The 12,070-nt window shown below is 39.4% G+C and overlaps 1 protein-coding gene across 1 annotated transcript in view; it reads right to left on the reverse strand.

Moving 5' to 3' along the window:
* The window catches only part of LOC111931766 (von Willebrand factor D and EGF domain-containing protein-like), a 166,790-nt gene that overhangs the window by 59,177 nt on the left and 95,543 nt on the right, over positions 1 to 12,070 (reverse strand). The window contains exons 14-17 of the mRNA XM_086896604.1: positions 11,430 to 11,534; positions 8,587 to 8,701; positions 5,268 to 5,518; positions 3,812 to 4,031 (exon numbers count right to left, since the gene is read on the reverse strand). Coding sequence (XP_086752730.1) covers positions 3,812 to 4,031; positions 5,268 to 5,518; positions 8,587 to 8,701; positions 11,430 to 11,534 — 691 coding nt within the window. The remainder of the gene's footprint in view (positions 1 to 3,811; positions 4,032 to 5,267; positions 5,519 to 8,586; positions 8,702 to 11,429; positions 11,535 to 12,070) is intronic.

Below are 12,070 nucleotides of genomic sequence, written 5' to 3' on the forward strand. Positions count from 1 at the left end.
ACAACAATGAGGAAGAGTAATCAAATATAATGTTGTTTAAAACTCCTCCAGGCTTCAGGTTCTGCTGTCTCTGTGCACTTGGGCAAACTTGGCTACTGCTGGTCCCAGGATGTACAGCCCTGAGGGCAGTCACAAAATAGCCCAGACCACTTTCATTGAGGCATCCCCTTTCTCCCTGTAGGAATATACAAGGAGATTGGGACAGCTTCTGGAGAATCCAAGGGCATGCCTCAAGACATAGCACCAGGTACAGGAAGGTTTGATCCATGTCATATATCCAGCTTTCTTGTGACAAAAGGTCTAAGGATGAAGAAATCTTCTTTTTTTCCTTCAAAAAATAAAATTTTCACAGAAGAATTAATTACAGGATGATAAAAACAGCATTGTTATTCATCTCCTACAACATAATCTCTCATTGCTTCAGCATTGCAGACAGCTTTCACTAGTCCTTTCAAGTTAAAACAGCATCTCAAGGTAGAAAACTCAAACTGAAATCTCTCTATAGATTGAGCTGCCTAAAAAGCCAGTGACATCTCCTTCCCATGCCTGCTTCTTCTTGAGTTAAAAAAAGAACAGCAGCATGAAAGCCACATCCCTTTTCCTGCTCCTTCTCGAGCTAATTTGTTATGGTTTTCTTGCTTCTTGCCTCATTTATTGAAACTGGACATCACACAGTGTTGCAAGGCTAGGCTTAACTTTTTCCTTCCCTCATTAAATCTTGGCTGTTTATATTTCATTATTCAATTATCACATTCCTGGCATCAGACTGCTTTCCTCTGATGCTGATTTCTGGTGATGCATTAGAATTATTAGACATCACATGGAAAATACTGAATGAGTAACCCTCTGATTAGATTAGTAATTTCTTTCTCTGAGTATCATACAAAGACTAAACATGCCACCATAGACAATGTTGGATCAAAGTTCCCAGTTTCAGTAACAACAGTCATTTCTACCTTGGCCCCTCTCATACTCTCCTTCTCACCTTTAAATACTCTATTTTCACTGCAAAGGGCTGTCTTTCAAATCTCAAGACAAGGGAATTACAGAAATCAAAGGAACAAATATAAAAAAAACCAGAAATCATAAGTAACAAGATAAAATTCAGCCACTTGGCTGATTTTTGTGATGTTAAGGTGAAACTATGCAAGCACTGCTTTTCACACAGAGATTTGATTTTAAACAGTGTCTGACCAATTTTGGCATAATGACAATCCTGATGAATCCAAGTAGAAATGTTTGCAATCTTGGCTGAATGATGCTGAAGAAGCAGCAGAAATGGACAGGAAGCTGTCTGCATCAAGAAGTGTCAATTATTCTGTTTACACGACCTCCTGTGCACTGTAGCACAGGGGAGACTCAACTGTCTTGGCTCTGCTACAGTGCAAATAAAAATAATAGGAATAGAAGTTCATCAAGTTCCAAGGCTGAACCTTGTTTATGTGCCAGCTATATTTCTCCATCCCTGCATGGGAAGTTGTTTGAGAAAATAAAGTCCTTTCATGCCTCAATAGGAGCTGACCACCTACAGATGCAAAGAAAGATTTTTTTGACTGTGTTCACATTAAGTTGGCTCTAAAGGAACGGAAAAATCCCACTTAGGGTCTCTATGGTGATTAGGAACCACTAACAAATCCTGGGAGTTTCTTCAGTTTCTTGAAATATAAAATTAAATTATTGTTCCATCTTGCTTCCCATTCCATCCCTAGCTTTGTACAGGTATATGGGGAAAGAAATAATGATTTTGTGATTGGGATAGTTTTTAAGGATTTCTTTTCTCAAGTGGCGTTGTTCTTGCTTTCTGTGGCCAAAATAATAAACAGCATGGATCTGTGTTATTTTGTTGACAATGCAGATGAAAAATGAACGAGCTTTGAACACTCAGAGATCCAGTAACAATCCTGGAGTCATCCTTCTCTCAGATTTTCTACTGGCTTTTCTCCCTGCCTCCTTCCCATTCTTACATTTTACCCTCACACTGAAGCACCTGAGCTGCTGCTTCCCTTGCAGGGGTGTTTGGGAACCTCTCACAAGTTCTTGTTTCTGTTGCCTGTTTGCTGTCATTTGTAAAGATTTGATGGTGAAGTGGTGCTGTCACTTGAGCTGCATAGCATTGCCTTCTCATTAGATTATTGATGGTTTTCTGGGGAATTGAGACATAAACATAGCATCAAGAATGAGCTTTTATTGTTGTCACCAAACCTGCCCTAAAGTAAAATCATCTGCTTCCCAGCTGGCTTGCAGCTCCACTTGTTTATAATTTTTCACCTTCTATTAAAACTTTAAGATGTATTCCTTTTTCACTCAATCATACCTTATTTTATTTTCTTTTGTTTCTTTTGGTATTTTTGGAAAAACAGAGGAGAACAGCAAAACTCTTGCACTGTAATTTATCTTGCAAGAACTAAAGGTGCAGGAAAACCTTTTTTTCTCTGGCCATCAAGGTGCTGTATGCCCTTTGTCTCTCTAGTCAGCAGGTCCACTGAAGTTATTAACTCATGGAATTATATTGATTTTCATTCATTTAATCCAACTCCTTACAGGCAATCAAATATTTCTCATTGTGTATCTCCACAGATTTCACCATAAAAAGTTCCCAATTTCTCCTGTGCTCATAGCAATGTTCTTTCCAGTGGATTAAAGACATTCTACTTATGTTTGGTTGGCTTAGGGATTTTTATATTTTGATCAAAGTTCTGTGTAAGGACTTTATTCTCCATGCTTAGGCTTGTGTGTTCTTGTCTCAGTGGGGTCTCTGGTGGTGTAGAGCCTTTGGACAGCAGCAGGCTTTGGCCATTAGGTAGCATTACCAGAGTCAACACAGATTAGGTGTCACAGATCTTTTAGGCCCTTTTTATGGACTTCTGAAAGATTTTTATTTTTCATTTCTGCTGGAATTTTATAGAAATGAAATCTGGGCTTGCAGTCCCACATGACCAAAGCAATAAAGGTTTCACAAGCTGCTGACAGGCAGGAAGGGTACCTTGCCCACTGAGTAAAATCTGTTCACTGCTTTTGTTTAAAAATTAGGGGTTTTCTGTATATATGCACAATAAGCAGTAATAATGATGTGCATTTGATGTTACTTCTATTTTGTTTTTCAAATCTCTAACACGTGCAGCAGCCAACCTTATGGGTCTTGAGAGTGTGAGCAGAGCAGGGGGTTAAGTGATCATCTTCTTCCCTTAATTTCTTAAAATCCCATTTTGGCCAGCTCTTCTGGTTTTGGCTTGGATAGAATTTTGAAACCAGGGCACCAGCCTTGAAGAGTTTCAAGGGTTAGATTTTGTTCCATCATCATATCTGACAACTCACTGGGCTTGTGACTTTCTAATGCTTAAATTTAATGAAGCTTCAAGCAGGACTAAAGGACAATTTATTTTTTCATGTTTTCCATATCTACTTCTTCCTAGACCTGGGAAACCTCATTTAATCCTAGTTATTTCCTCAGCTTAATTAAGTGAAATTCTGTCGAGTGCAAAAGGGCCCTGCATCTTTGCCTTTTCTCTCTTTCACTCAGTCATCTCCTAGATCATCTCATGGATGGACAAATCCATGGAAAATGAGCAGGGAGCAACAGAGATCTGGAAGGTTCACACCCTCCTTGAGCAATCATTTCAGGACAACAGAGCTTTAAGTCATTTTTCCTTATCATTAGATAGAGAGATCATCTCTCCATGTCCAAAGCTAAGCCATGGCAGCAGAAGGGCAGGATTATGTTGGCAGTCCATTTGGCAGATGTTGTGCTTAAAAAATCCTGTAGCTCAATACATTTGTGGTTAAACCAGAGATGCAAACAGAGAGGTGTTACCTCCCAAACCAGGGGGGCATTTGCAAGAGTAGCTCTCCACGCTGTCCACGCAGGTTCCACTGCCACAGGGGTTTGATTTGCAGTCCCTGATGTCTTCCTGGCAGAATTCTCCATCAAATCCATTTGGACACAGGCACAGGTATTCACCAAGGCCTGGAGGGTATTTGATATTGGTGACACATGTGCCACCACTGAGGCAGCTGCAGGGCTTCACTCCAACCTGGGGAAGGCAAAGGGAATTGTGATAAGATTTCTGTGAGTAATCATGGCTGGGAGGTGTGTTGTTACCCTTTAGGAAAGCAGAGATTTGCACTACAAACATGTTATCCAGTATTATGGAAACTTATTTCTAACCAATTTCCTTTGTCTAGATAGATGGTCTTATGCTCACTGTACTTATTTATTTGACTGAGAGCCTGACTTCAAAGGGATTTCTTTTTTCATCATTTAGGGGCACATTCTGACTTCTTATAAGGAAAAAAACCCAACCTTATTTGCTATAACAGCAGATTTCACATCGTATCTGAAGGCAGAATTTGTTCCTTATTCTTCAAAGAAGAAAGGAAAAATCTTTTCTCTTTGCCTGCCTTCCCACCTTTCTCTTTCACATTACAAATGGCTCCCAGGCAGGAACATGACTGTGGCATTCCTTATCTGGTCTCTCTCTTCAGGGAAGGGAGATCCATGGTTGTATTTTACGTATGTACAAGAGCTGCATTTCTACAGATTCAAAGCTCTGCATTATCTCCCCCAGATAACACGGGTCTAGTTTGAAATATTTCCATTAAAGCCATATCTAGGCTCCAGTTTCCTCTCTGCTGTGTGGGTTCAGCAGATTGGTATTCTGTGGTTTGAATGAGTAAAAATAGGAATCTCTAGGAATAAAAATCTTTTCTTCACAAAACTGTTCTTATGTCAAGAGTCTGCATCCTGCTTTATTAGCTCATCCGATCAGAGGATTAATGTTAGCCTATACAATAAAGACAAAGCCATGCACAAGCTCTGCCAAGAAACTTAGATTGTGGAGTAATGACATAAGAGCAAGACATCCTCTAAAAATATCATTGAGAATGAGTTATAATCTCCCTTTTATAGCTAAAGCCTGGTCTTTTATGTTATATGCTTTTTTTGTGCAATCCAGATGCAGAATGTGAATTTTAAAGCAGATTAATGAACCATTAAAAGGCTCTGCAAGAATGTTCTTTCAAACAGCAATCAATAGCACTCTCTCTTCTTCCCTGTATATATAGTTTCTATGTTCTCAGAGATATTTATTCCATTAGTTGATCATTATTTCTGTGCTGGATATTATACACTTATGAGGAAATAGCTGAAGCCTTGTTTTTCAAGGCAGTAACAAATTATTAGCTATGATGACAATTGCACAATTGCACAATTGCCTTGACATGACAAACAGGTTTGTTTTGTTTTTCCTTTAAAGTATTCTTGCCCTTACCTCAATAGAGTATCTGCTCTGTGCATTGCACTCATCTGACACAGTGAATTCAAACGTCTGTGTTTCTTCTGAATCAACTTTCCAGAGGAGAAGGCCAGCAGGAGAGAGCCTGGCATCCCGTGGCCCAGCCTCCAAGATGAATAGCACAGCTGACCCTTCTGGATCCATTGCTATTAGCTGGTAAACAAAATTCTCACCAATAAATGTCAGCAGCTGGCTGGAGGGGGCCTGGAACACAGGAGGCAGGTTGTCTAAACAGCAAAAATGAAACCATGATTACATAAACTCTGGTTTCTCCCATATAAAAATTCTCAGAGTGGGTCTTTGAAGGAATGCTCTCAAAGGAAACATACAGACCATACCTAGAGGCTGATGAAGAACAGGATTTGAGTGTAGAGGCAGCAAATAGCTTTACCAAAAGAACACCTTTTTCCTCCCCCTTTTTTTGTGCCCTATGCTGAATTTTTGTCCCATCCTGCACTTTGGTTAATTTTGATGTGCTATCTGATATATAGGAGTAAATAATATATGATTTCTATAACCTTCCCCTAGTCCTGATTCTTCCTAGAAGTGTAATTAGCTATATTTCTTATACTTACATATATAATCTACCTACCGGGCATCCATTTAAACATAAGTAAAATAAATCTCAAAATGCTGAATGCCAAATGAATTGGGTGGGCAACTCAGAAGGAAAAACAAATTGTAACTCCTCCATTGAGTAGGCTCTCCTGCCTTTACCCATGAGGAGTAATTAAAAGAGCAGTTTCAGTGAATTCAGTTGGACATTTATCAGGAACAAAGGTCTTTTCAGTGCCAGCAGAGATACATCAGTGATGCTGAGACTGTCCATCCCCAGTGACAGTGGTGTGTATCATGTCACCTTTGGCACTGTTATTTCTAGGGCTGCTGTTTACACTCAGTATTTCCTTAATGAAGATAAAAACCCCTAATTTTACAAGGCTATTCATCAGCAGAAGATAAATGCTACCTGAAGATACTTTCAATGTACATAGGTAAAGAGGACAAGGCAGAGAAAATTATTACATTTTATAATTAGAAACCAAGGAGAAGTAAGATCAGATGAGTACCCTGAGGTGACAGCAGCTCTTTTCAGGGCCAGGAATTTCATCTCCATGTCTTCAGCCTCCTCAGTCTCAAGGCATCTTTCCTTTTTAGCCAGTAGTGCAAATTGACAGGTATTGATATTTAAAGGAATCTTCTCACAATGTAATTTGACCACAGTTATGTTTAACTTAAAGCACATTTCTAATACCAAGGATCAATTTCGAGCCGTGCTCCAACATTATGAACTATATACGTGTTCTCATAAGGACTCCTTGCATTATGCTCATGGGAAATCATCATTAGGGGTTTTTTTGTGGTGCATATAATTTTTATCCAACTTTGCTTTCCATAGCACGGCTTAGATGATGCAATTATTTAAATATGTGTCTCCTTTATTGCTGCTGTGCTATGAGAGCTTTCTAAAATGCTTGTCCAGCAGATTGTCCTGGCATAACTGTTGAAAGCTTCCATCTATTCATTTACCTTTTATTTCCCAAACACTAAAGCCATGGAGCCCATAAAAGTTGTGCCCAAAGTAATCAATGAAATATTGATGCAGGCTATGCATTTATGGATAAACACAAAGGTGTTAACTGAATGGATGGTAAGTGGAAGTGGTAGGCACAAAATAACATAAAACCAGATGTTCTGAAAGGAGTCTGTGGAGGAGTGCTTCTAATCCTTCAGAGATCTGCTTGCCATACAGTAAATATATATACACTCTCCCTATTACTGCAGAACTTTTAAAAAAGTTTTCACACTTTTGAAAACAGGTATGACAAACCCTTTCTTCTAAATATTTTTAAATTTTGACATCATTTAAAAGTGAACTATGATATGTTTCAGAGTTCCCAAACCACTTCTTGCTTTATAAATTTCACAATGCATTTCAATAAATGCAGTTGTTACTTTTTAAACCATTTCCTGAATTTTAAAATCAATCTGTCTTGGTATTAGTAATGAGTCTGTCTGTGTAACACTCAGGATCAACTCATCCCTAGGGATGCTGCTGCTCTGGGTAACACAATGGAAGGCCAGGCTGGATGTGGCTCTGAGCAACCTGGTCTAGTGGAAGGTGCCCCTGCCCATGGCAGGGGTGGGACAAGATGGTCTTTGAGGTCCATTTCAAACCCTTCAAAACTTTCTGTCATTCTGTGATTCTGTGACAGAAAGGGGGCAAGTTCTGTGAATCACAGATAATATCCCTCATTGGGCTTAAATATTTTTCTGGGGGAAAACACACAGTTTTCAAACGTACAGGCTCTCTTTCAGATCTGACTCACCCTTAGGCATTGTAACTACTCATCCAAGTGATATTCAAAGGGATTTTTAGTTGGCCAGCTTTGGGGATGTTATAAAACCACAAACAAACCAAGCAGACTGGTTCTGTGACTCACATACCTTTCTGTAATGTGTTTGTGTTTACAAAGCCTAAAATGCAGAGAAACTCCTAGAAGCACCACATGGATTTTCATAAAAGCAGCGATATAATCTTCGTATTGACTGGATGAAAATGTGCTCAGATAAGGGAGGAGATGGGCTGTGAGGATAATACTGCTGGAAACACAGCTTGTCTGTAGAGTGTGGGGTGAGCAAAGGTTGTTGTTTACACTGGGCATGTAGCCATGAAAAAACTGTGATTTAGTCTTCATCCTTCAGGAGATGCTTCAAAAGGCAGCCTTCTCTATGACCCCTGCCTTGAGGGGCTGCAGAATGAGCCTTTGGGTTCTGTGGCAGGGCAGGTAATGAGTGGCTGGTCCCTATCACTTGGACTCCCTGCCAAGCCAAGCTCTGTTATGAACTTGTTTCAGAGGATTTGGCTCAGTGAAGGGAAGCAATTCTTCCAGACACCAAAAATATACGCTAGTGTTTTAAAAACAGTATTTTCCCCAAATTGCCTCTTTCAAGATTTGTATCTGCACAATGCTGACAGGGTGTATTTAGGGTTCATCACCTTTAGCTGACAGACTTGGGCACTGCATGGGGCACTGGCATATCAAATTTAAATTTTCAGGCATTTTTTTCATTATTAATCTGAGATTTATCAGGTTTCAGGCAGAACAAGATGTACAGTGCATGCAGTGGAGTCTGCATTTCTGATGTACCCAATTATTCCCACTGCAAACAGTCCATGTGCACTGCCCAGGATAGATTCATGTTAGCTAAGTGGAGGAAGGATATATTTAATAAAGTGAGTCATAAATTCCCAGGTAAGTGCTTCTAAATTCTAGAAAATAAACCCCTGTCTTACTTTCATTAACAGACCAGGTGAACTTAGAAATGTCAGGTTCACAGAGAAGGCAGGGGCTTGTAGGGCTTGACTCTCCTTCACCATAGCAAAGTCCATCTATATTGCATGTATTTTCCTGCAAAAAAAAGAAAAAAAATAGGAATAAAAATTGGTGGGAGGTGAAGGAAATGAAAAAAAAAAAAAGAAAAAGGAATAAGAAACATAAGAAATTAGCAATTAATAATTTCTGGATATAAGCAGAAATTCACTTGTCCCCTGAAACAGCAGCAATTTAAATGTTGGTGCTTTCTGCTTACAGTGAGGAAACTGTGGAAGTTTTCCAGTTCCACCTTGGTATCCTTTTAGCTTTGATTGTTTTAGCTTAGGCAATGGGGTGTTGCTTTGTCATAGATGGATGATGGATGCAACAGAATGTGACTATTTTCCCATTGTCACACTCATGTGGTGTATGTGGTCACCATTCCCAGCTGTGACTGTCAATATGAGCATCAGGAATCCATGAAAGTGAGCTCCACGAGACTCACAAAACCGAGACTTGACAAAAGCTTCATTCAAAATACTGAATCCCACTCTTCATGAACATTTGCAAGAGCAGTATTATAAAAGCAGAATAAAGAAGTGCATTAGAATTTAGGCTTCATGAAGGAGCTGTCAAGAAGAGCTGAGCACATCCACGAGTGGAGCAGAACACCCCAAAATATTCATCCCTCTCATTTGTGAGGTGATGCTCTGTGGGCACAGCAGCCTTTGGGCTGACCTGCTCCTCTCCCAGCTGGGAGTGTGTGGGTCCCACCTGGGCTGAAGGCACTTGGGTTGTGTAAGAAGGGAGCACAGGGACATAATTAACAGCTGGAGTTAACCATCTGTCCCATGGGAAGAGGAGTTAGGCCTTGTAGCCAGTGTTGAGCTACACAGGCAGGTGGGACTTTATCTGACCATGCAGATTCCCAGAAAAACATGGAATACTTCTGGGAACAAGGAGGATGTCCTTGCCACAGTGGTACAGTGGGATGGATTGAACTACCAAACACATTTTTAATTTTCTTTACTTTGGTTTTCTGAGACTGATATTGCTACTGACCCTGTGTTTTCTGTCTTCTGCTTTACTGGTGTCCCAATCTTCTTTTGCAAATTGCATTAGTCAATATTTTAAATAATACCACTTTAGGGTAATGGGTAAGGTAGAGAAACAAAAAGCATTCTCATAATGGCCACGACATGATAGAACATGACAGACCTCCAGCTTTAAAACCTGGATGTTAATTAGATTTTATTACATTGTTGTTTTCAAGGGCTTGATGCTCTGATGAAAAAAAAAAAAAAAGAAAGATGCTTTTATTTTTTTTTCTGATGTGGTACAGTGTGGTACAGAAAGGGCTCCATAAAAGAACACAGAATGTGAAATGGGCTGATATAAAATGTCCCCTAATTGAAACACCTTTTCTGAAAGCAATTTAGGTGTTGCAGAGTAATGTAGAAGGAGTAATTAGACTGTGGTCTGATGCAATTGAAAGCCTGGTTCAAATATTCCCTTGAAGCATCCTAGAATGGAAATTGCTATAATCCCTAGAGAACACCATATTGAGAGACCATATACATTTCTGAGTTTCAAAAACATAAGAATAAGGAAAGCCTTTGACAAAAATCCCTCACCTTAGTTTTAAGTGAAATGATTCTGTCACAATTATTTTAATCTGAAACTAAAATGGTTTTGCCCTCAGTTGGGCTGTGTTGGGTTTCCCTGCCCTTATCTCTCTGAGGGCAGTGATGGAGAGACTTTGAGATATCCAGTCAGGGCCAGACTACCACATAGGCCTATAAAGTAACTTCTTCACTCACTTACTTGGAAAAAAGGTGAATTTTTCTTTTTAAATTTTGGTAACTGGTATGTGCTTGCAATCAGTGCAGGTTTTAAAACTGTATTTTCTCATTAGCATTAATGAGAACAGTGAATCAAACGAGTTAAGATGTACCTGATTAATCTTCATTTTATAAAAAAGCAGACTGGTGGCCTCCTATTAATTCATACTTGCCTCAGGGCAGGAAAGCAGGATCATCACATTCAAATATCCCACCTAATACCCTCCAAAATATTTTTGAAGCCCCACTGCAAACCAGATAATTTGCTTAATGCAAATCTCTGGAAAAAAAAGAAGGGAAGACCTTTTTAAGGGATGTTGCACCAATGATTCCCCAGGAAAACAGAGAGTTATAGTGCTCTGCAGGCAGTTTCTAACATGTTAGCTGTTTAAAATGTAGCTCTAGACTTTTGGTACGGTTTTGAAACTGTCAAAATACTATATGTTTGTACTTAGCAGTGTTTAATGCAAGCAAGAATGGTTTATGTTCTCTCAAGGGTGTTCTCACATGACAAAAACTGTATAACATGCATCTTTTTGTGCCTCTTGCTAAGGCAGAAAATGGGAATAGAAATGATATACCCTCACCAAACAGGCTGGGAGAGGGAAAATAGCAGAGACACTTCAGAAGAGAAGTTAAGCCTCTCAGGGCAGGCTCCTCTCTCTTATTTACTCCCACTAACAGCTGCAAAGGATAAATGCTGCCAGCCATGGGCTTTCCTGAGGTGTTTGTGTGATTAAGGTCCATCATAAAGCATCCATGCTCTATCAGGTGTTCATACCCCACGTAAATATGAAAAAGAAATAAAATATCGTAGATGTGAGGTTGTGAAAGAGAAAAGCAAAGTGTTGGGCTGTGCAGCTGATCTGTGAAATGGGTTTTCCCCTTCCAGAGCAATTATTACACATGGCACATCAGAGGGAGGGGGAGGGCTAAGGAAGAGATGAACGATCCGTATTAAACCTTTATGATCTTTAAATTACCTTTAATTTACAAAGTCCGGTCGGATGGAATTGGCAGACCTGGCAGACCGCGTCGTACAGGGTCAGCACTCTGGAATTACTGTACTGGAAGCCATCGTTAGTGATCTAAATGATACAAAAATCATCTTTATAAGTAATAATGTTCCATATGGAGACTGTCTGCTCATTGTGGAGCATATACCACTGCCCCCTTGAACTGGATGTGTGCCAGAGAGATAAATTAAATCACTTGTGAGTGGGTCTGCGAGCTAACAAATTGCTTAATGCTCCAAACTAGAAACTCTTCATTAATAACCAAAAGATCTTTAGGCTCAGCTGGCATTCAGCTTTCTGATTGCTATTAGGTTTTATCCTGAAGGTTCTCTTTTTTTTTTTTTTTTTTTTCTCATACCCTTATGGAAGCTGCTCTCAAGTACTACCAGGGGGATTTCAAGGAGTGTGAAACACAATTAACATTTTTGGCTGGAACTCAGAATGACTTTTTTACTAATAGCAAATCAGTAAGTAAAATCCTTGGCCTGAAAGTGGAAAAAAAAAAAAAAAGAAAAAAAAAAAGAAGAATGTGTATTATATAGGTTTATTTGAAATTAACTTTATAAAATATGCAAGGGTGGCAGATATGAGAAACAGTCTCATTTCTG

The sequence above is a fragment of the Cyanistes caeruleus genome, chromosome 7, assembly GCF_971803275.1.
Source record: "Cyanistes caeruleus chromosome 7, bCyaCae1.hap1.1, whole genome shotgun sequence".
NCBI classification, from domain to species: domain Eukaryota; kingdom Metazoa; phylum Chordata; class Aves; order Passeriformes; family Paridae; genus Cyanistes; species Cyanistes caeruleus.